The sequence below is a fragment of the Myotis yumanensis genome, unplaced genomic scaffold, assembly GCF_028538775.1.
Source record: "Myotis yumanensis isolate MYYU_CA2020_CCGP unplaced genomic scaffold, mMyoYum1.0.hap1 SCAF_2, whole genome shotgun sequence".
NCBI lineage: Eukaryota > Metazoa > Chordata > Mammalia > Chiroptera > Vespertilionidae > Myotis > Myotis yumanensis.
The window spans coordinates 173,343,629-173,368,760 of NW_027223753.1; the positions used below are offsets into that span (position 1 = coordinate 173,343,629).

At 44.2% G+C, this 25,132-nt stretch overlaps 1 protein-coding gene across 1 annotated transcript in view; it reads left to right on the top strand.

Moving 5' to 3' along the window:
• The first annotated feature begins 2,704 nt into the window (after positions 1 to 2,704).
• The window catches only part of ETV5 (ETS variant transcription factor 5), a 58,117-nt gene continuing 35,689 nt past the window's right edge, over positions 2,705 to 25,132 (top strand). The window contains exons 1-5 of the mRNA XM_070406633.1: positions 2,705 to 2,836; positions 5,980 to 6,099; positions 6,238 to 6,325; positions 6,458 to 6,505; positions 6,599 to 6,649. Of these exons, the coding sequence (XP_070262734.1) occupies positions 6,055 to 6,099; positions 6,238 to 6,325; positions 6,458 to 6,505; positions 6,599 to 6,649 (232 nt within the window). The 5' untranslated portion in view covers positions 2,705 to 2,836; positions 5,980 to 6,054. The remainder of the gene's footprint in view (positions 2,837 to 5,979; positions 6,100 to 6,237; positions 6,326 to 6,457; positions 6,506 to 6,598; positions 6,650 to 25,132) is intronic.

Genomic DNA, 25,132 nt, shown 5'->3' on the forward strand with positions numbered 1-25,132 from the left:
AACTTAGCCACTATTTATTACTACTTAATCCAGAAATACCAACTTCTCTTCCCAAGATGGGATGGAGAACCTTGGCTTGAGGCAAAGGTCACAAGAGCCACACTCCAGGCATCAAGTCCCAACCTGTGGAGAAAGTCCTGCTCTGTATCCTCGCAGGTAGAGTTATAAAGTATGATTGAGCCTGGCCTGCATCAACCTATGAACTAGGAGGTCACAGCTGGGTTCCTGGTCAGAGCATATGCCTGGGTTGCAGCCTCGATCCCCAGTGTGAGGCGTGCAGAAGGCAGCCAATTGATGATTCTCTCTCATCATTGATTTGTTTCCGTCTCTCTCTCTCCCTCTCCTTTCCTCCCTGAAATCAATAAAAATAAATATATATACATTTTTAAAAAGTGTGATCAATGTGCTATGGCTTATATGGTAAGGCCATGTGGCCCTGTGGGCTGCAGGCCTTCCAGAGGGCTAGAGCCTGAGACAGATTTAAGCAAAGAAAAGTACAAAGCTCGTTTGGAGAAACTAGATCAGACAGCAGATAAGATGAGAAGAGGTAGGACAGGATTCGGGCAGACAAACTGGGGAGGAGGAGGATCCAGGAGTTAACCTGAGCCCTGAGTCTAGTTGGAGAGATAGAAGCTTCAGGGATGTCAGCAACACCCTGGGAACACAACTGGACTAGGGTAACACCTCTAGTCACCAAACGGAAATGGTGCTATCTGGGGAATGAAGAGGAGCATAAAGTTACTGGAGCTGGGGTCAATAGTAAAATGCTCTACTAGGAAAGTAGATATCATGGAACTGCTCGTTAAAAGTGCTGAGCACTTTCCCACCTATCAACTCACGCCCACCCCAGTGTCTCCCAACATCAATAATAGCTCAGCCCTAGCCGGTTTGGCTCAGTGGATAGAGGGTCGGCCTGCGGACGCAAGGGTCCCAGGTTCGATTCTGGGCAAGGGCATGTACCTTGGTTGCAGGCACATCCCCAATGGGGGGTGTGCAGGAGGCAACTGATCGATGTTTCTCTCTCATTGATGCTTCTAACTCTCTATCCCTCTCCCTTCCTCTCTGTAAAAAAAATCAATAAAGTATATTTAAAAAAAAATAATAGCTCATGCCTGGTCAGTGCTGAGCCCAGGATTCAATCGAGGTATTCCAAGTCCCTTAGGCGAACTCCCACCTTTCTTGAGCTTTAAACTACAGACCAAGTGCCTGCTGGCTCTGTTTAAGATACACAAGAGTGGAAGCAGGAAAAAAAGGTGGGCAAATTTTGACTTAAAAAAAAAATTCCCCTCTAAAAATCCACACTGCATTCTTTATGGTGGGATCCAGGAGCAGCCCCAGAGTTCGCTACCCTGGGGACCCCTTTACTGGGGGCTCTGTCCTAACATTTGGCGTCTTTCCACCCCACCGCTAGCACTCGGGATGAATGGCAGGGCAGAGCTCCCTCACAAGCCCCCGCATCCTAGGGCGGAGCGGAGCCTCCCCGCGGTTTTCACTGGAGAGGGGATGGGGAGGGTGGAGGGGGAGAGCTGCGAGAAGACTGTTTATTTGTTTCCTGGAATCTCGGCAATTGCAGTTAGTGCCCCATCGCTTGGCAAGCAGAGCAGCTTCTCGCCGCTCCCAGCTGCACGGGATCTAATTCTCAAATGCACCATCTTGCATTCAACACTTTAATGGAAAACAAGCAGCCCCCGGGAGGGAGGCGGGCGGTCTAACGCCGCAAGCCCTTTTCCGAGGGATTTATGCCGCTAGGTGGGTTGACTGGTTGGTGCCCTCCCCTGAGAGGATATTTCGTTGAGCGCCGACCCTCTCTCATCTTGGATCCAAAACCCACTCTAGCGGGGGTTATAAACTGCAGTTACACATGGATAGAAAACGGGATTTTGGTTCGGCCTTAGGCCTTGCCAGTATAAAATAGTAACTAAAATCTGTTCAAGAGCTCAGATTTTAAAGGGAGATGCTGCTTATTCTTCCCCACTGGAAACCTGGGTAAAGGAAATTAAGGCCTCTCTTAAAGGTAACTAAGATTAGAGGGCTCGGTTTCCGTTTTCTGTGTTTCTGTGGGCCGAACGCCCAGGTCGGTCAGCGAGTTTCTCTCTGGGTGGAATGACGAATTCCTCTCGCCTGAATTCTAAAATGATCGTTTTGCTTGGTTCTGCAGCTGTGAATGTCTGTCGCCCATGGGGCCCAATCCTGGCGGTAGCGCGCTGCTAGTGGGAGAAATGGGTGAATGGGGAAGAGGGACGAGCCATGCCTCTGTGAAAAGTTGGAAGACCTGCGAGGAGACAAGTAACCGCAGTTCCTCCGGGCCTCGGCCCCTTTAAGTGCTTCACTGACTCAGCTAAGCTTCCCCCTCAGGTCGTGTTTTTTATGAATGAAAAACGTCCTTACATTCATTATATAAACAAGCCTGTGCTGATTGGTCAATGGCCCCCGGTGCATAGATTATGTAAAACAGATCCCTGAGGGGGAGGGGAGGGACGTCCCATTGACCAATGGGAGCCTGAGTTGATGGGGCGGCCTGGCTGGATTTGCCCGTAGACAGGGTAAACAAGAGGTGATGGACAGCTAAGGAAGCAACCTTAAGCCAATGGGAACGCTGCAGGGCTAGGGCTATGGGCCAATGGAGGCGGGCGGAGCAGCGGGCCGCGGGGGGCCGGGCCAGTGCTCCAGCCTGGCTGGCAGCTGCGGCACAGAGTCCAGCGGCTTGTGTGCGGAGCGGTTCCCTGTACCTAGAGCGGTTCGGCCCAGCCATTTGCTTAGGCGCCCAGGCCCGGTGCGCGCGTGCGTGAGCGCGCCTGCGCCCGGGGCCGCTGCAAGGGGAGAGCCGCCGCCTCAGGTGAGGGCGCGTTGGGGGGGGCCTCAGAGGGGGAGTCCAGGAACGGATCGGAAGGGCCCTAGAGTTTACGGGCTGATTCAGAATCTTCAAATCGGGGTGCACTTTTTATTTGGGATGAGCCCACCCCCACCCCCAGGGGTCTGACCGCCCCCTCCTCTCACGGCCCGGTCCGGTTCGATTTCTGGGAGGCTTCGGGCGGGGGTGGCTAACGGTTCCGGAGCGCGTGGAAAGAGGGTTTCCGCACGTCTCGGGGGAGGCGCTCGGGAGCGCGAAGTGCGGGGGCTCCCGGGCGGGGATGGGGGCGCGGGGTGGCGGGGCTTTATAGTCTCCGGAGATCTGAGAGCCCCGAGGGGATCTGGAGGCTCGCGAGAAGAGACGCTCGGCGGAGCTTTGCAGTGGGGAGGAGGGGGCCGAGAGCAGCTTGGGGGGAGTATTTGAGAGGTGATGCCCCAGAACCCCAGGAGCGGTTAAGTGACATTAGGCTTGTCTGCGGGATTGGAGGTTGGCCCGGAACTTGCAGGCCTTGCAAGTTTCAGGATGTGGAAAGTGGACACCCAAGCCCCCAGCGAACTGAGCGTCAAACTGCACAGCGATTCCCGAGAAATCCGGGAGCATCAGAACAGCGGCCTGGGGATGGTGGGGAGGAAAACGGGTGCGGTGGGGGGGGGGGGGGGGGGGGGGCGATGGAGAGATGCTGGAGCCTCGTGCAGGATTAGGGATCTAACCTCATTTTCAGAGGAGAGGGGACTTCTGAGGGCAGGGGACAGAACTCCTTGTTGAGGAGGGGTGCCAAAGAGGGATGTTCGGAGGGTCTTTTGGGGGAAAGGGGAGGAATTGAGGGCGGTTGGTAGCTCCCGGCGCCGCAGCTCGTTTTTATGAATGTGAGTGACTTTATGAATGAAGCGGGTTTCTTTCGTTGGCTCCTGCTCCCTGCGGCTTTTTTTTTTCCTCCCCTTTTTGTGAATGAAGCATTGAGCTTGCTTCCTAAAACGCTGGGGTGAGGGGCCTGCGTCTGAGGCTGGGCGTGCGTTGGGAGTGGGGGCGGGGGCGCCTCTGAAGGAGTTTTCATGAATGGGGAAGGCTGGGAATTGGGTGGAAGTGTGTCTTGTTTTGTGAATGGGGCCCAGCGCGAGGGATCCAGTTACAGGCTTTACCTGATGTGGCTGCCGCGGCTCGCTCTCCCATTCATAAAACCGGGTTCGCTGAGCGCCGCGGGGGAGGGGCCTGGATCGCTCCGCTGCGCCGTGTTAAAGTTTTCCTGGGGGCACCGAGAAGGGCGAGGGGGAGGGGGGCAGTGGGGGTGGGGGGCGGGGAGGGCGCAAAGGAAGTAGTTTAAACTCCTGGATGAACTCAGCCTTCCCTTCAGGTTTAAATATATACATATATATATACTTTGAACACGATTTCTCTAGCCCTTTAACTGCGAGGACTGCTTTAAAGATCATCAATGCCTCTTGGATTCGCGTGTAGCATCCTTCTTTCTTTTATTCATTTTTTTAAAAAAATATATTTGCTTGTCATGGTGAAGTATTTTGCAACGTATTTTATCATGAGACTGAATATATCTCCCCCTCCGGTTTCTCCCTCCGATCTCCTACCCGTTGTCTTCTTCCCTCAATAGACATTTACAGAACTTCTAAGGCCAGGATTTAATCGGACAGGTTTTTGAAGGGCACAGAAGACTCATTTTCATGCCCCTCAACTCAGTGCTGGTGATTCTCGGATTTTGTGTACGCGTTGGTGACATTTGAGAAAGGGGCTTTATTCTGAACATTTTAGCGATATTTGGAAGGCACGAAAGCAGGCTAGCAGGAGTGTTTTTTGTAGGAAACTGAACCGTGTGCAGTTTTGCTCCCCCCCCCCCCCCCCCCGCCTTTCTCTTTGACTGAACATATCTGATTACTTGTGCCAAAGTGCTGAGAGGAGGCTGGCTGTGAAGGGTTTCCTTGCATCCTGCTCACCAAAATTTGATATGCTCCACACAGTGTGAAAAACAAATTGGATGGAATTGTCCACTGAGAAAAAGTTCCCTACTTAAAGTTTATATACAAGTTAAACAAAAGAATTATCCTTCAGCATTTTACATTATTTCAAGTTCGAGTGGGTGAAATTGTTTTCCCCATTTTGTTGACTTAACTGTGTTTCCTTATTTGGAGAATAAAACAAATTGTTCAGGAAGATGGTACCTTCCTAAGATTGTTGTTTTACTCCTCCCAAATTAGAAAAGGTTCCCTCCTCTCCATTTTAACCCCCAATTTCTCTTTCCAGCCCCCAAGACTTGACAGTACTGAAACAAGTTTAATTTTATAATTTGGCATGTTGGGGAGGGGTGGAGAATGAACATCAGTGTAAGGAAAATATTGAATTTTCTTTTCATGTATCTTTTGCTTTCGATACTTTCAAAAAAGATCTGTGGTAGATATGCATTTAAAATATGTACAATGGAATTTAGTTTCCTTTATCCATTACTTTTCATAGTTATTTTATTATTTTAGAAGTTGCAGGTATCTCTGTAAGTTGCCATGGAGATTATTTGTGACATTACAGACACACACCTGTTTGGACAGAAGGTTTAGGTTTTAGTAAAGAGCAATGTGAAGATAAGTATACCTTTGGTGGATATATTCATGGAACTATATATAGTGTTTTGCCACTGACCTACAAAATACTTTTAGAAACACTATGTATGTCAGATTCTTAATTGCCAATAATTTGGAATGCTTAAACCCAGTTTTCTACTTCCTGTCACTGTAGTAGAAAAATTAAATTATATATATAACAATCCCAACACTACAAATGCCTTAGAGAATCTTCTATTGAAGAGAACTTGAAATCACCTTTTTATAATGAAAATAAGGTGCCCCTCCTTTTTTAAAAAACAAAGGAAAGATAATAGCAAACCTATACTCTAATGAGAGAGAGAGAGAAAAGGATGAGTAAATGGATTTGGCACTAAGTACACTATGAACCTTTGATGCCCTTAAGCCCAGCGTTAGTCTGTAAAGCTAACACCTTGAGTGGGCTTCACGTACCACAAAGAAAGGTAGTGGTTTACATAGGCCCTAAAGAAAGAATGGAGTAAAATTATTTCATTTCTCTTCTCCCCCCGCCCTCAGTAAAAATCTCCCAAATTCATATTACAGGAGGACCCCCTCTCCCCCCAGAAATTACTCAATGCTGAAACCTTTCAAAGTGATATTAGAGACGTTGGAAGCACCATGGATGGGTTTTATGACCAGCAAGTCCCTTTTATGGTCCCAGGGGTAAGTTTATGTGGCTTTTGATTTGTTTTGTCCTCCCTCTTCAAATTCTAGTCTTCTCCTTATTGATTTAGTAATACCACCCCCTTTCAAGACCCCTTTTTTACACTTGAGTCTTCACTGTTTGTTTGCCTTTTTCAGAAATCTAGATCAGAGGAATGTAGAGGGCGGCCTGTGACTGACAGAAAGAGGAAGTTTTTGGACACAGATTTGGCCCATGATTCTGAAGGTAGCGAAGCTTTCCCCTCTGTGTTGTGGCTTCCTCAAATGGCTCCCAGGGAAAGCAGCACGTAGATTCTTATTCTTCCCTTCTCCCCAACAGAGGAATCCTCATTCTGGTGTCTTCTGTTTTTAATTCTAGAGTTGTTTCAGGATCTCAGTCAACTTCAAGAGGCTTGGTTAGCTGAAGGCAAGTTTCTTGGCTGTCCTATTTTCCACATAAAACATTTCACTGTGCTTTTTAATAAAACGTAAAGGTCTAAAATAAAAATCTCTTTTTCAGCACAAGTTCCTGATGATGAACAGTTTGTCCCAGATTTTCAGTCTGATAACTGTAAGTACCTTTCTGGTGGTAGCTGATTTGTTCTGAAATTGTTTGGTCTTGGATTATCCATGTCTAGATTGCTTTTTTCAGATATATAGTCAGCATGTTTGGACAGTGGAATGCGTTTTGTTTCTTTTAATAACACAAAGTTAACCCCCAAAACATTTGTTTCATTCTTTATTGAAATTATTTCTAAAGTGCTTTTATTCTATTACAGGTAAGATTTACTGAACATAATTTAACCCTAAATTTCTTTTCCCTAAGAATATTGCAAGGCTTCAAGCTCAAGATTATAAATTAATTGACATTGTATATAAGATGTTGGACCAAACATCCATTAACCAGAAATTATCTTACAGTGTTTTGGTTTGTTTTATGAATTAAGTCCTTAATGCAAATCATGAGCCTGACATTTTATTATCTTTTAAAGGTGCAGAAAATAGTTAATGAAAGGTTCAGTTAATTGTGGTTTCACCTAACATGTTGTCAATTTTGTTTCTACTTCTAAGCTGAAAAGGGGTGGTCACAGGGTGACCTGAATTACTCCTAATATTCACGTGTTGTCAGTACTTTATCACTCAGAGAAAAGTAAAACTGCTTTAAAAATGGTCGTTAAGTGATCATGTCATTGAGATAACAAATAAGGTGGCCAGCTCAAAAGACAGCTCTCCAAGCTGGCAGGGGTGTGGTGTGGTTAGCTTTGCACTGATCTTTCAGAGCTGTCCTCACCAGGTTTGGGGAGCTTTTATGGTCCAGGCAGAGCTATCAAGGACAAAGCTGGCTGATGAAATTTGAGCAGCACAGGGCAGCTCTAGAGAGCATTAGTCACTGGCGAATGAGCAGGTTTGAGAGAGGCCTGGAGAAAATGCGGCCTCTCTTGAGAGTTGCATCATAGAGAAATTCATGTCTCTTAGTCATAGTTTATAATAGCAAGCACCTGAGCCAGGCAAGGATTCGATTTCTCATTTTGTACCAACAAATTCTTCCCAGCTTTGTTTTAGAGAGAGAGGGGAAGAGAGAAAATGAACGACATAAAGAGAGAGAGAAAATGCTCTGGGAGAGAGGGTGTATTTGAGTCTCAGTAAAATCTGGGTGTTCTAAATCATTCAATGAAAGATCAGAAGCACCAGCTAACCATTCTTTAATGATAGGTCTCATATTCAAGGCATAATGCCATGAGACTTTAAAAGGGGATAAACTATAACCCACAGATGCATGGTTACCTTAGCTTTGTCACAGCTTGCTGTGAATATTTTCTTAGGAAAGTAAATGGTGTTGATTTTTGCCCTTTGATTGCTTTTAAGTGATTGGGAAACTTGCCACTGAAAGACTAAAGATAACCCAAAGTGGTGTGTGTGTGTGTGTGTGTGTGTGTGTGTGTGTGCATGTGTGTGTGCATGGATGCATACATAAGATAAAAGGCAGGATTTGTAATCCCACTCTGTTCTGTGTTGACAACTTGGCCCAGCCTTTCCAGTTCTTGCTCAGAGCAGCATAAATTGCAGTCTGTTTGGGAGGTGGCTTTCTTGGCAGAGGCTCGTTGAAATGCTTTTATGACTCTTTGTTTGTTTCACTATAACCCAAAAGAGTGAAAGGGAGGTGAGATGACTGCATTCAAATTGATTTCATGTGCTAGAGCAGAGGTATGTTCTTTAGAGAAAGATGTCAGCAAACAGGATTTATATTCGGAGAGATATTTATCTGCAGGAATAAGCTGAAAGGAAAGAATCAATAAATGGCTTTTGGCTCCTTAGAAGCGAATAGAATGTGCTAAATTCTTTCATTAAATTGTCATACCTAAAATGGAGGTGCTTTGGGAGACATTTCTGCTTACCAAGTGTGCTATGTTTTTTACTTTGTTTGCTTTTTGCTTTAACTTCTTACAGTTAAGCTTTGCTGTCTTTTAAAGATAAAACAGATGGTTGAGTAGCCTTGAAAGGTTTTTTAATAATTCTTTCCCCTTCTCTGTTATTTCTGGAGATGGACCCTCAAGAAGAATAGATTTTAGTAGATCCACTTGCTTTAGAGGTTAGTGAAGAACACAGATTTGGAATGGTGTCTCCTTCATCCATCCATCCTTGCTATTAGTGTGGCTCGCTTGACTTCTGTTGAAACGGACAATGTAGATGCATGGATGCTGGCAGAGCCCAAGGCTGGGCCCACTCTTCTCTGTGAGTGCATTCGGTTTGAATCAACTAGTCCATGAACTAGAAAACAAACTTGCTTGGCAAAACAAACCTTTCCCTACTCTAGCAGAGCATTTGAAACAAGCACTCTCCTGTGGCCTGCCACTTGGGATGGTCTGCCTTTGCTGGTAATGCTGATTTGGTTAATTTTCTATTGTGCATGTGTGAGACTGTAGGAGAGAGAAAAAGAAATATCATGTGGGTAATTGTCTTTATTTTAGAATTCAGTTTTGAAAATTATGGCGTACTTTCTTCAGTAAGCACTTACAAGGTTAACTTCTAAAGAGATGATATTTTGTTAAGTGTTCTAGCTTTAGGTTCCTACCCATAGGCATCCATCCACAATGAAACCATTGTTCTTATAAGTCTTATATAAATGCCCAGCTTATTTCTAGCTATATAGATTTCACCTTACTTCACAAATATAAACATTAGTAAAGTATCTCCTATCTGGAAACTCTTCTAGGTCAAATCCAAGGGAATAAAAAGTGCAACCTATAGCCTATAGGGGTTCTGCCAAGTTCTCCCCATTGTCCCCTGGTCCTGAGAAGTACCCCTGAAAATCCCAGATTGTTTGAGCTGGAGGTTTCTTGCAAAGATAAGTCTTGTCCAATCCCTTCATTTTACAGAGGACTGGATAGCTGGAGAGACTGACTAATGTTAGGGGCCAATAGCAGGGGTTAGGTGAAATGATGAGAGGAAATTATACAATAATATCCTTAAAGAAGCAAAAGCTGCAGAGGCAGGGGGTACTGGCGGGTTCAGGTGTGCCCAGGGCTCCCCCTCATTATTTCAAATACCTCCAGACGGCCCTTGGGAGAGCCCTAGGGTGACTGATGGCTGCCTGGTTCAAAACCTCCATTCTCTTTATTCCGTGATCCTGAGAAACTTATTAAATATCTCGGTGCTTTGAGTTTTTCCCATCCAGGACTTGGAAGAGAGAGAGAAATTATAAAACAGAAAAAATATAAAATGGACATATTTCCTAGAAGACATATTAGCATTTGTATAGATAAACCTGTGTGTTATGTATCCTGTATATTATAAATGAGTATGTGTGTGCATACCTATGTAAATGTGCCTGTGGCTAAATATGTGAATTAACACATAGAGCTACCAAACCAGGGAATCTGGGTCAGTAGATGGATGTATAGACATTTTTACTACACATTTTCACAGAATTAACTACAAATCAAAAGGTAAGAGTGGAACTCAAAATCCATAGATTTAGGGTGGGGTAAGGGTTATATTGATTTTTCTGAACTGAGTGCTTGAGCATTTAAGGGTATTCCTGGATTTTAGCATGTACAAATCGTTTTGTTAATGCAGATTTCAATTTTTTTCTTACTTATTTCATTTGTGATATTGTGAATGTTTACCAACATCTCAAATAACAAATATTTTATGCTGGGGAGAAGGCATGATAAAAATCTTATTTTAAAATCATGGCCTCCATACTAAGTATAATTTAGAGAATTGTTTTAAAATCTAAGTGACCTTATTTCCCCTGAACTGTTATTTTTAAATATGTGTCTCAAAAAGAATGGCAGGACTGGAGGAAGTACGAGTAATTTTCAAAGGACTGTCTAATTAACCGATGAAATTGACTTTTCATAAATACCTGTCATAGATGGCTGAGGAAATAGGATTAACTGTTATGACAACCCTTGAGCCTAAAACACATTGATCTTAGTCCTGTTTCAATATGAGATTATTCAGTTGGACTTTTTCCTAAATATGTGAATTAACACATATTTAGTATGAGGTTGATACAGTAGAGGCAGTGCCTTCCTTTTGGAGAGGACATACCATTTTGGACTCAGAGGTGGGGTAGCAAAACTCTAGGTTTACTTGCTCTCTGGTCCTGGGCCATTTCAATTTGAAAGGATCCTCCCTCTCCCTTCCTCTCTAGAATCAATAATATATATATATAATATTTTATTGACTTTTTACAGAGAGGAAGGGAGAGGGATAGAGAGTTAGAAACATCGATGAGAGAGAAACATCAATCAGCTGCCTCCTGCACAACTCCTACTGGGGATGTGCCCACAACCAAGGTACATGACCTTGACTGTTGGGACCCTTCAGTCCGCAGGCCAACACTCTATCCACTGAGCCAACCTGTTAGGGCTAAAAAATATATATTTTTAGATGAGAATGTTGAAGAAGCAAAGCTATCAATTTATCATTTTCAGAAGCCAGTAGTTGGAAGGTAGGGAGAAGAAAGAAGAGTGCTAAAGAAAGCCGGAGGAAAATGTGGGGTTGAGGGAGATCATTTCACTCCAGGTTTACAGTGTATTTTCAAAGGCTCTGTGAGCTAGTTCTGACCTCGGAGAGGGTGCTAAATGATTGGATATCCTTCCTGTTTTGATAGCATCCTTAGACCCAAGTCTCTTAAGAAACCAAGACCTAGAGTGCCCATTTAACTAAAAGCCATATGTTTCTACAAATCTGTTTTCCTCTAACTTTAATGCAGTTAAGCTTATTAAAAACAATGGATTTTTCTCTGCCTCTTAGATGTCTTCCTGCTTTTAGTCCTGATAAAACTTACTAACCTTTCCAGTCCTTTGTGTTTGGTGAGAAAGACTTGGGATGGGGAATTACATGGGGTCTGCCTAGTAGATCACTTAGGTAGATTCCAGGTAACAAAATCCTGTCATCCCTCAAGAAATTACCATATATCCCCTATCTCTCATCTTTCTTCACTTTTATAAGATGAAGACAGGTAGCATGATAAAGTATTTGTACTATCTGCCATTTCTACCTTCTAGTCGTGTCGTTGGTGGTGGAGTTAGGTGGGGTGTGTGGTTCTCTACCAAGAGACTGTTCCCTCCACGTGTTTCTCAGGTTTTAATGATGGTAAAGTACATCCAGGCTCAGAGGCTGACAGCCCCTGTTGGGCACATGGCTGCCCTTGAGGCAGCTCGGGCCCCATCTGTGCCCTGGCACACAGTGCTTCTTCACTTGCAATCCGAGGAGTGCGGAGTCTTGTCATGTTGCAGCTCCCAGCTCTTGGACAAGTGCCAGGCATGCTGATGCCAGTACCGGATTAGGTTGCTTTTTTAAAAATTCATTCTGTGAACTCATCAAGCTCATTTAACAGAGGCTTTGGTCGTCAGTTTCTATCATTGTCCCATTCCTCTTAGAGGCTCAGCTTGAAGGAAGGGCAAAATAGTAGGCCCTAATATGCCTCTGTGTGTGTGTGTGTGTGTGTGTGTGTGTGTGTAGCCATAATATAAGTACACCTTTGGGCTTGGCAAGTGGATCATGGACTAGCAGCTCTCCTCAGGGAGAAGAGCTCCCCGCCCCCCCTCTCCTGCCCCCCCAGGAAAGGACCCTGCATAGCAAATACCGGAGGCTCCCATGCCTGGAAGGAGAAGCATCCAGGGGAAAGTTAAGGCAGAGGCTGCCAGATGCCAGGGAGCAGGATAAGATCTAGCCTTTCAAAGGCCAGGTGTTGGAGACAGATCTGCAGGACAGCCCAGGCATTGATCCTGATTCCGTGGTCAGAAGGACTTGACAGAAATGCTTCCCGAGTCACCTCCCAGTTCACTAGGGAGTGGGGGTGGCGGCAGCAGAGAGAAGGCGTCTAAGCATGAGACATTTGACAAAAGCCAGATATTTTATAAAAAGAGGAAACAACTAAAATTTATTTCCTGGCTTTAATTTTCACAAAGTAGTATGTTTTTCCTTGAAATAAAGTCAGATTGTCAGACTGGCTTCAGTAGATCTCTCTCAGGGTGATTATTGAAGGTTTGAAAAAAATATATCAAAGAAACCAAACCAGTTTTTAGCCTTGTACTCTCTTTTGCATTGTCCTTGGAGTAGCCCCAGATCTCCACTGCTCTTCCCTTTGGATGTCTCATGGGTATTCAGAGGGGATTATAAACCTTACAGGCTGGACGAAGCGCCAGGAAAAGAAACTGAAGTGAATGTGTTAATAGTAGTAGGTAGCTTGCCGCCTCCCACTCTGCAGCCACAGAATCTAGAGTAGAGTCTCCAGAGACCCTTTCCCTTGGGGGGAAAGCCAGGTGGCTCCCGATGTAGCAGTTGGCAATGAATGCAAAAGCAAGGAGTCTGGAAAGGCCAGCTTCCAGAGAAAGCTGTCCTCTAATGCAAACCAGCTCTCCCCCGGGGGCAGGAGAAATACCGCTGAAGTCTGTTTCTCTCAGCTGGTAGCGACAGTCCGATTCCGAACCAGGCAGTCCAAGATAGTTTTCTTTCGCCCCTCCCCCTTTGCCCGAGGGCACTTGCCGACCCCACTCGGAGCGGACTTGCACACCCTTGCAGATTTCAGCCCCAGTCTGAGCCATCTGAATCTTGGGGAGGGTGCGGAGCGGGCAGGCGCCTGCAGCGTCTGAATTTCTTACATAAACACAACTCGCTGGGCGAGCAAGCGTCCCTGCGGCGACAGCTGGGCTCTGCTCCGACTGCCCCAGTGAGCCGAGCTGCGAGTCCCCCTCTTGCTGAATGGAGCATTCCAAATTGGTTGTGAATGGAGGGCGGGGCTCCCTTGCAGACTTTTTCAATGAATAACCAGACCCCATTGTGTAGCTTGTGGAAAAACAACCAACTCAAACAACACTGGGACTGTTAGAAATATGCTTGTGATTGGCAGCTTGGAGAACCTCCAAAATTAGTTTCCTTTGGCTTCCCTGCTGCTCCCTGTTCTCTGAGCCTGGGCTTAATGGGGTTTGAGTTTTCTTTCAAGTGCTGACTTTAACCCTTCAACTGCCCGGCCAGAAGGGCTGCTGCTGACCCATCTGGCCCCCCTTTCCTGGTCTCCTCTTCGTGGTCTCTCTAAAAGGAGCGATAATAGGAGAGGGTGGGTTAGCTTCCCTGGAGGGAGAGGTGTTGAGACTTGATCTGAGGATATTACCCTTTTATCTCCTGCTTCCCCTGGGGCTGGGTCTCTAGCTTCCTAGTGAAGTTTGCCGCCCGCTCGCCTGCTGCAGGTTCCAGTCTTCCCTCCTGGCCTGAAGAACGGCTGTTTGCCGGCCCCGTGCAAGTATTTTTTGTTCAGGGAGCGACAAAGCTGTAGTTTCTCTACTCTTTGGCCTTCCTTCTTCTAATTAATTTCCCATTGTGGTCAGATATGTGTCATCTTAAAATGACACTTCCCAGACTAGGACTCAGCTATAGGGGAGCCCTACTATGGCTGCAACCCTTCCGGTGGGTGCTCCTCAAATGCCTTGCTTCTGCTCCAGAGCCAGGGTAGCCTCACCCCAGGATGAGGCCCGGTTCTAGGGGTACACTAGCCTCAGTCGCACCCCCTAAACATCCTCCAGTATCTTGGCTAACACCTCACAGACTACCTCAAGGGCTGTGTGGGCTAGACCCGGGCTGTATGATGCGCACAAAAAGGACAACCAGTTAAAAAGCAAAACAAAACTTAATAGTAATCCAGTGCAATTTCCTCAGGGTTTTTTAAAGAGCTCTTCTTAGTCCCTAATCCTTATCCTCACAACCAAAATGAGGCTGTTTGCATCTGTGTTTTGCTGTAAGGAGGTTTTTTTCGTAAATAGTTCCCTTGGTATAAGTTGGTCCTTCTCTATTAAAAAAAGAACAGGCCTGGGCAGATTGTCCTTTTGTGAGGGAGTTTGAAACCTCTCAGGAGGTAACCCTAGATATCGGCTGTGTGAGAGGATGCTGATGTTTGTGCTTGCTGAGGAGGACTTCAGCTTACATAAACACTTTTCAGCCCAGGGCCTGCAAATGCTTTGCAGTTGCCTGAAAGGCCACTTAATGAGGGTCTTTTATACTTTTCCCCTAGAAAGAGTAGAATAGAAGGGGTGGGGGAGTCTCTTCTTTGTGATCGCCACTGTAAAGACCAGATCCTGGAATGCCTACCCTAAGTTTCCTAAGCTGAATTTTGGTAGAGAATAATTTAGTGGTCATAACTTCACTGTGTTGAGGGATACCTCGAGTCAGAACATTTCTGCCCCCCTCAACTCCCTTTTAATTCCTTTCGTTCCCCACCAGCCTGGAATCTTATTTCTTGAGGAATAGGGAGAAAGCAGCATAGGAATTTAATGTGCAGTATTTGGTATCTTGATGAATATTAAACTTGGTCCCTGCTTCCCAATTTTCATTCTGTTGAAACAGGAAACAAATTCTCTTTGGCTCTAAGTGTCTCCAATAGCAGAGAATCCCTGCCTTATGTTTGTTTCCTCATGCCTGTCTCGGCCATAGCACCTGCTCTGCACACAGCCAGTACTTGGTGAATGTATTTGCACCCACCACATTCTCTGTTATGTCCCCTTTCCACCCCATCTTTCAACAGCCCCCAAGTCCAGCCTCTAGCTCGTAGGGAAGTAACTCTGTAGAGGGTCTCAAGACCTGGGTTCTGAGAGTCCTTGGAATGACCTTAGAGATAAATAGAAAAGAACTAGTTAGGGCTACTTCTCAATTTCTGGTTCCTCTTTTAAACACACACACTAGCCAAGTCTTCCTAGGCTGCATTTAGACTTTGTGCAGCTAATGCTACGGTTCCCAGAAAGAGCATGTGGGAGAGAACAGCCACAGTTTAGGCACCCTTGACACCCTTGCTGGGTTGCGGCTTTGAGAGGAGGGCTATAGATAGAAGGAATGGTTCGCAAGAGGCGCCGATTCCTCTAGCTGGGATTTTCTTCTGTCAGATTTTAAAGATGAATTTTAAATTGGAAGATAAATTTTTCCACAGTGCTTAGATCCTATTTCAAGTATTCCCTTTACTGCCAATTTAAATGAGAATTATATAAATTGGAAATAAATTATAGAAGGGATGTTAGAGAAGGTTTAGTTTTTGCATTTTTTCCCCCTTTCAGGAAAAATGCCCTGTTTCCCCTTTACCTGATGGTGTGTTCCACAGTGAGCAGCCCTCCGTGGTAAAATCTAAGGTTGACCAAAGGCCCATGGTAGAGGAAGCCATCCTGTCATCTCTAATAAAACTCCAGTTGGGAGGACAGAGCTCTCTTTAGGCCTCTTTCTCAACTGTAAAAATTAAACGAATAGTTGTCTATCATATTGGTAAAGACTGAATATTAAATTTTTTTGAACAGCTGCCCCAGGAAAGTAGATGGTATGAATCATAGTCAGCCCCTCCTCTGGCATAATTAGGACAGTCAGTCACCCTCTCCTCCCAGCCGTCTCTTAAGCTTGAAGGTAACCAAACACCCCAGGTGGAAGCAAGGTCTCGAAGCTGCAGGTCTAAAAAGATCCAGCCTGTGGCAGTGGAAAGGGGACGGTGCATTCAAAACCAGAGGAACCACTTATTTCTATCTTGACTCTCCTCGTGGTCAGCTCTGTACACTCGGACAAGCCTTTTATTTGACTGTCAAATGCTTTGGTGTCTCCAAAGCCCACAAGTTTGGGGATGTGACATCTTACGCAATTAGAAATATTCATCCTGCACACAATATTTTTATGAAAGAGCCCCTATCTATTAATATACAAGCCCTACCTCCATCAAAGTTGGGCCCGTTCTTTTCTAAGCTCCCTTTTCCTCCCTTTAATTTCTGACTCTCACATTCAAGGCCTCTGGGTTTCCTTTTTCAGAATTCTAAAGTAGCAAACCTAAATTGTTAGGATAAATGAGTTCTTTGAAGAAAAGGGACTGCACAAATCCAACCTATACTTCAAAAATAATTCTGAAGTGTGGAGAGAGTGTGCACTTAAAGGAAGTAAATCTGAAACTCCTTTATCTGGGGGGAAAAACCCTCCCTACGACCATCGGTATTAAATTATCTCCTTTAATTGATAACAGAGAATTTTCTGTTTGGAAATGACTATTTGAAAGATTTGCAGTTTTGTGCCAAGAATGAGATGCAGCTATTCCGTGATAGACACTTGTTTTTCACCAGTTCCCCATCTGTGAGTCAGGACATTCCTGGTTTGGTACATACATCCTTGTTGGGCTCCCCTTACTAGCACAACCACTTCTGTTGGGAGGAGGAGAGAAGAAGCATTCATACGAAGAATCTCTTTCCTTCTATTTTAGCCAGACTTAGAATAGAAATCTTTAAAAATCACTCATGTCATTATTGTTAGTACTGATAGAGGTGAAGAGAGGACAAGGCCAGTATCCCAAATTCCATTTAGCAACTGGTCCTCCTAGTTGATGACCGAGGACATGACCAGCCAAAGTCTTTACCCTGATACACTTGTCCTTGGACCATTGGTCAGCCTTGAGGACTGTCCTTCTCAGAAGGCCCACTGTTACCCCCACTTCTTCCCAGGCTGAAGAGCAGCTTCCAAGCTCCTTGAAGAGGTAAATCGCCTTGAGGGCCACTTTTGCTCTTCTTAGCCAAAGCTATCCCATCACTGTCCTCTAGGACCTGGGTGTCATCCTTGAATTGGATCACATGTTTTCCTCTCCGGAGGGGGAGTGAACAGGTAGGGGAAGCCTCGAGCTCCCGTGAAGGATAGGACATCCTCCCACCCCCCACATGTCAAGTGGTCAGCCTGAGTGGTACTATTCCAACTTTTGGGTTGCAGTTGCACATTATACAGTGACTTCCCAAACTGACTTTCATGGGGGAAATTTGATTTTGAGATACCATGTGCTGGCCTGCCGACCAGCTGCTACTATTGTTGAAAGAGGCAATGGGAGGAGGAGCGTAGGAGGGAGGAAATTGGGGGGGGGGGGGGGTGTTCTAATCATTGAGCTGGGACTAGTAGAAGCAAAACTCTAAATCACCTCCTCTCCTCCCCATTCTATGAAGCCACTAGATAATATAAACATACTGTAGTTTAAATTATATGATCCCAGCAGTGTAAAGAATGCCCCCAATAAGGCCCTGTAAAGTATAATCCCCTTGTTAGGTCAACCCCCCCTTCCCAAAGAGAAATTAAAGTCTCTTTATACATGTAAAACCATTATTTTCATCTTTTACTCTAGCCAGAAGGACTTTGTTTTGGGGTCTAATGGGAGCTGCAACCTGGGGGACCCTTACACTGAGACCGCTAATGTGCTTTGGCATCTTTGGAGCTGGGCTTCTCCATTGTTGAGTCTGTCTTGTAGCACATAATCCACATTCCAGAGAGCAGTAAGGGCATAAAATACCACCAGCCCTATGCAAACAAAATTTACAAACACTTCCCACTCCAAGCCAATGTGACCACTGCAGCATCTTGTCATCCAAGCACCAATCCTAGGTACTGCCAGCATTTCCCCAGAGAAAGGAAAGATCTGCAAGCCCAATGCATTATCTGTGGCTCCACTTAGACCCATGTTGCTGTTGTCAGCTCAAGTCCATAGCAGAGATTTAGGGTTATCCGAGATAAACAAAATGGAAGAGAGGCTTACAGAGAACAGCCTTGTGGTTTTAACTTCTCCATGGTATCAATTCTGTTGTCTAATTTAAAACCCAGGTGGGAGAAACTCTATCAGTAACTCTAATTCCTGTATTCTGGGAGAAATTCCACTGCCTTTGCAGGTAGCCTCTTAGAGTTGTTTCAGATACCACTCTCTACTAATGCTATTTATTACAGGGGTTGGCAAAAGTAGGTTTATAGTCGTCAGTATGCAAAACACAGTTTTTATTTGTATTATTATTTATTTATTACTTATTGTATTACTTGTATTCTTTGTCATATTATTATTTTGTATTCTTACTCACAATTTATCTTTTAGGTAATAATGGCTGGTAATTTTAATCTACTTTTGCCCATCCCTGTGTATTTTTTAAATTGGAATATTTTTTTAAGCTACCTTTACTTTTTTTTTTTTAATCCTCACCCGAGGATATTTTTCCATTGATTGTTAGAGAGAGTGGAAGAGAGAGGGAAAGACAGAGAGAAATATCGATGTGGAAACACACCGATTGGTTGCCTCTTGCATGAGTCCTGACCAGGGTCACACCGGGAAGGAGCCTGCAACTGAGGTACATTCCCTTGACCAGAATCGAACCTGGGACCCTTCGGTCTGCAGGCTGACACTATCCACTGAGCCACACCTGCTAGGCTAAGCTCCCTTTACTTTTTAATGCTATATTCAAGGCTTCGGGATTTGCATTTTCAGAATTCTGAAATAACTAAAGGCCCCGTGCATGAATTTGTGCACTGGTGGGATCCCTTGGCCTGGCCTGCAAGGATCAGGCCGAAATCGGCTCTCCGACATCCCCCGAAGGATCCCGGATTGTGAGAGAGGATGCAGGCCAGGCCAAGGGACCCCACCGGTGCACGATCAGGGCAGGGGAGGGTTCCAGAGGTGTCCAACCCATCTTGTCTAGTCCCAACTGCCGGACCCCAGCAGCAAGCTAACCTACTGGTCAGAGCATCTGCCCCCTGGTGGTCAGTGCGCATCATAGCAACTGGTTGAACAGTCGAACGAACCGTCGGACACTTAGCATATTAGGCTTTTATTATGTAGGATCTTCTCATGACTCTGCTAAGCCTGTTTTTCTACCATCCCCATTGTGAATTGAGAGAGGGCTCTCTGGAGACACAGTCTCCACACTATCAAGTAAATGCCTATCACTTTTTAATAGGAGCTCACCAACACAGTATTCCTGGCTTGCATCCCAAAACAGGTTCCAGCTCTTGAACTTCCAAATACTTGGTATAAATTTCCACCTACTCTTATGGTCAAGAAAGGTGTCTTCCTCCCTCGTCCCTTTTCCCACTGGACCAAGACCTGGCTCCAGTCTCGTTGGTTATTTTTTCACTCTGGTATTCCCCAGCCATTTTTATGCAGGATCATCAAGACTTAAGTCTCCCTCTCGGGTTGGTCCTGTTTCTATATTAATGTAACCCTAACCCTATTTGTTAGCTCTGTCTTTTCCCATAGGTTATGTCAGAAGTTCAAAGCCTTTTTTCTTTTTTAGCTGATTATATTACCCCAAGTTTCTAGCTCTAAATCATGAAAAATAGAGTGTTTTTTTGTTCACACACCAACTCCTGAAGCCTCTCTCCTGCTGACTGTAGGTTTTTGCCACTGCATAGAAGAAATCTGATTCCTGGAACCAAATGTTCCAGGAACTAGCTTTATCAGTTGCTAATTTGGCTCTTTTGTTATTTCTTGTACAGATGATATTGACCATATAGGAAGGACTTCTACAATTGTTAATTAATGAATTCTGCTTCCTCATGGTTGATCCTGACCCCTAGGACCCTGCAATAAACCATTAGCATGATAGTGTTTGGGTCCTCACTGAGAAAACAAGACAAGTAGGAAATTACCTGGAGTAATCAACACCATAACCCCACCCACCCATCACCACCACCATGATTAATCACCAACCTAAAATTCTGAATACTGCTGCCGTGTCAGTCCTGAAGAGGTCGGTTCCTGTACTTACTGATACCAAATTCTACCCCAGAGCAGAAGCCTTGCTTCCTTCTTGTAGGACTTTGTCCAGGACAAATTCAGCTTTTCTTGTAGTTTGAGATTGAGCCTGCTCTGAAATCTCAGCCCCTGTATGTGGTACACTTACCTAGATGTTGGCTGTACCAGATGTTTGTCATCTTTATCACGAGTTGCACGGAAAGCCTTGATTCCACATGAGAGTACTATGTCCATCCTTGATTCCCAGGATATAAATGTACAGAGGGTTCTCCAACATACTTTCTTTAACACAATGTAAGTCAGTGATGGCGAACCTTTTGAGCTCGGCGTGTCAGCCTTTTGAAAAACCCTAACTTAACTCTGGTGCCGTGTCACATACAGAAATTTTTTGATATTTGCAACCATAGTAAAACAAAGACTTGTATTTTTGATATTTATTTTATATATTTAAATGCCATATGAAAAATCAACCAAAAAAATGAGTTCGCGTGTCATAGGTTCGCCGTCACTAATGTAGGTCTTCAGCTCCACATTCCTTTCTGATCTCTTAGGCTATCAAGCTAGGTTGGACCAGTTGGAGCCCCCAGAAACACTTGTGTCATTTTTCCTTAAGGCTCAGAGCACCAAAAGCCCAGGCCACCTGTTGGGGAGCACACGAGACTTGTTTGGAAAGGCCAAGGAATAATCAGGGGCGCTGCCTTCGGCCCTGCCCTAATTTGGAATTCCGATAAACAGGGCGGGCCGCCTTCAGCACACTTCCCTTTTCTCAGAATGTCCTCTTACAAACTTTCCAGCCAAGTCTCGTGTGCTCCCCAACAGCCACCCATTTCGAGCTTCTGGCCCTGGCCCTGCTGTCTTTATGGGCAGAAGGAGCCAAACCAGCTGCTTTGTAGGGAAGAGCATAAAGGAGAACCTCAAGGAAGAAAACTTTAATTATTTTTAATTTTGTCAACCTTCACAGGTTGGTGATTGTTGCACTATATCCTCTTTTTTTTTTTTTTTTTTTTCTTAATCCTCACCCAAGGATATTTTTCCCATTGATTTTTAGAGAGAATGGAAGAGAAGGAGGGAGGGAGAGAGAAAGAAAGAAACATCGATTGGTTGCCTCCCACACTCGCCCCAACCAGAGTTGGGGATTGAACTTGCAACCCATGTACATGGCCTTGACCAGGAATTGAACCTGTGACCCTTGGGTGCTCGGGCCAAGACTCTAACCACTTAGGAAAACTGGCCAGGGTTGCACCATATCCTCTTGAATACTCTGGGATGAAATCTAATGATTTATCTAGCTGTTTTGGTAATGTTCTAAACCTCTTGGGCATGTATATTCACAAAGAATGGGTGTTCTCCATTTTTCCCCCCAAGAATGCTTTGTGGTCTTGAGTTGGACATGTGTTTTAGTTTATGTATAGTAATATCTATATGGAATTACTAATAGATTTCAGTTTTGTTAATATTTGTACTTATATAATTGATGTCGTTTTACAACATCAGTTGGAAGAGGGGGCAATGGGGAATAATCATGTTGACAGGAGAAGCAGTTTTCATTTTGTCCGCTCCTGGGTGTTCCCTTCTCCTTTCTAAGTGGGCCAGAGCCACACACAACATTTGAGAGCCACTGGCTTAGAAGTTAGGGTATGACCAACATTTGTTCTTGTGTAATTTTAGATTCCTGGGGCTATGTTATCCAAACATAGTAGAGGTACAAATAAACAGGTCAGTATCCTTTCGTTTTGGTAATAGGCCTGGGTGACTTTCCTCATGTGTGAATGCATGGTTTTGAAGTTCTTTGCACATCTACTTGTGACCTTTTTAGTCAACCATAAGATAAAGGGATTTTTTTTCCTCCAAGTATCTCGGAGATGGGGTATTATACCTGTTTTACTGATTTATTTTTAAAACATTGCTACATTTGTGTCATTTCTCTATATATAGATTTTTTTTTATTATTTCTGGATCATTTGAAGTAAGTTGCAGATATTTTGATATTTTACCTCCAAATACTTTAGTGTACATCTCCAAAGATTAAGGACATTCTTCTACATAGAAATTAACTTTATCCACTAATATTTAGAATTCCCCAGTTGTCCCCAGATGTCTTTTATAGCTGATATTGATACTGTTTTTTACCTAGGATTCCATTAAGAACCATATATTGCATTTATTGTTATGCCTCTTTCATCTTCAATCTTTACAATCTGCCTACTTTTTTTCCCCCCATAACACTTAGGTTTTTTAAGAGGCCTGGTCAGTTGTTTTGTAGTTTTGACTTTTTTAGGATACATTTTTAAAGGATATATAGAAATGCAGACATACAGGAATGCTAATCTTAAATCTGGACGTCTCCTCTCCTGTTTAAGTCTGGAAATCTCCTGTTGTCTATTCTCACATCTGATATCCATGTTATTGTGTTGCCTTTAAAACACTGGTAAAGTCCAGCCTGTGTGGCTCAGTGGTTGAGTGTTGACTTATGAGCCTGGAGGTCACGGTTCAATGACCCGTCAGGGCACATGCCCAGGTTGTGGGCTCGATCCCCTGTGTGGGGCATGCAGGAGGCAGCCGATCAATGATTCTCTCTCATCATTGATGTTTCTATCTCTCTCTCCCTCTCCCTTTCTCTCTGCAATCAATAAAAATATATAAAATAAATAAATAAAATAAAACACTGGTAAAAACAGTGAGTCAGGCCCCGACCGCTTTGGCTCGGTGGATGGAGCGTCGGCCTTCGGACTGAAGGATCCCGGGTTCGATACCAGTCAAGGGCATGTACCTTGGTTGCAGGCACATCTCCAGTGAGGGGTGTGCAGGGGGGCGGCTGATCGATGTTTCTCTCTCATCGATGTTTCTAACTCTCTATCCCTCTTCCTTCCTCTCTGTAAAAAATCAATAAAATATATATTTTTTTAAAACACACACACAAAAAACAGTGAGTCAGATGGAGAAACCTGGGTCAGAGATAGCTTGTGCTTGTTCAGTAGAGGGCTTTTGAGGGACTCATTTAAAAAAAATGTTTAGCATAACTTACTAAATAATTTATTTATAGGTGATTTTTCACTATATTCAACTTTTGAATCTATGCTTTCAAATCTTAGCTGTGTCAGATATTAAAGAAAATGGCACATTCCCCTATACCTCCTCCAATTCTTCATTTAGAACCTGTGCCCCCTAACTAAATTTGATAACACTTAAAGTTTTTATTTTTGGAAACTATTTCCAGGCAGAATTGGTGTTAACCATTAAACAAGTTTGAGCAGGTCTCTTATTTGGTTTGGAAATCCAAAAGGCATCTCCTTTTCCAGATGTTCTTTTTTAAGTGCCAGAACCACTTACTTTATCTCCCTTGAACCTCTTGTTTCCCAGAACAGGGTGCCATATCCTTGTCATTCACTAGTGCTGCTATAGCAATTACAAAGAATATTGAGCTATTAACAATATATTTTATGCTTGAAATGAATTTCTAATCTTCTCAGCCCTAGAATAAAAACATATTTCCGACCTCTTCTGGTAATATGGGACAACTTAAAAAATAAGCCTCATATTCTCTACCTCTTTTTTTTTTTTTTTTTACTAATTAGCTTTGTCTCAAAATGTCCTAAAAAGGGAAAGGCAGCCTTGTGTTGGGAAGTAGGCCATTTGCTTTGTTTGTACTCTTCAAACCGAAGAAACCAAGGGATGCTGCATTTGGTGGCTTAAACCCTTTGATCTTTGGCAATGGGGTACTCTGACAAGATAGGGGTAAATCCGGGGAGAAGAAGCCACACCTGCTTTCCAGGTGGCTTCCTCAGTTCTGTTTTGCAGTGTCATTTTATGTTCACATGTCCATCTGCTTAATAATCTTTCCCTTTGCCTGCCTTCCTCGTGTTCCTCTCACTGTCATATCCAAAGAATAGTGTGGGCAAATGCCTCAGGCTCCTTCATCCCCACATTCTTGAACTACACAGCACATATTTCTTAGTATGGAGGGAAATGAGGATGGGTGGTAATGGTTTAAGAGAGGAACAGTGAGCTAAAGCTGGTGGCAAAGAGAGTAATAAGCTTAGGAATAGACCTTCACTTCAGGATCACGGCTGTGGAATCCTGAGAAGTCTCTGACCGCGACTATGTCCGTTCCACATCATGTTTGTTCAGAAGTGCTGTGAGAGGCTCTGCAGACCGAGGCTGGCCACCTGAGACCTAGCCTCATGGACATGCCATTCTGGTCAACTTCCGCATGAGACACAACTTTCCATGTAAAGTAAGAAGATCATCGCTGTTGAGTGTGACCAAATAAGGTTCTCCCTGAGGTCAGTCTTGCACAGCTGATGTGGGAAAGATGAGTCTGCCCCAGATGAAGGTAATGAAACTGCAGAAGAGAAGAGGAAAACCCCCCAAACAAGCTCTGAACAACTGGTGGAAGGCAGGCAAAGCCTGTGTGTGAAGCGGGAGAAATAAGGACTGGCTTGGTCTTTCTCCCTCTCAGACGGCAGTATAACTGATTGGCAATTTCTCTAACACTTAACAACTGCATACATGTTATATGTATTCACAGCAGTCTGCGACTTGTTACAACTTTGGTGGTTATGAAACACCAAAGTAAAGGTTTATTGGACAAGGTGTGTTGTTTTGTTTTGTTTTTGTCTTTTTAAGAAAAGAAACAAAACAATTTCTTGTGACTTAAATTGTTGTTCATCATAACATTCAACAAAAGTATTTTCCTTTGTTTTGATCCTCGAAGCTGTAACAGCGAAGTTCACAGCCAGCACTGGCATGGGGTAGCTTCCTTGGATAGATTCCATAGGCCTGTACTTGTGGGCAGGAAACAGGTTTTAGCAGCAAAGGGAATTATTATTTCTCTTGAATGGGCCAATTTGTCTATTTTTTCTCTTTTGAAACAAGTGGGGTATTTCTTTGAAAGACTGCTTCTATATCATCACACACTGAGATGTCTAGAATTGTTAAAATTTTAGACATCTTAGTAACTATTAACTCGATGATGGATAGGGCTCCTTAGCAAAAAAATAGAAACCTAATTGAAATAACATACAGCAATCATAAGAGTAC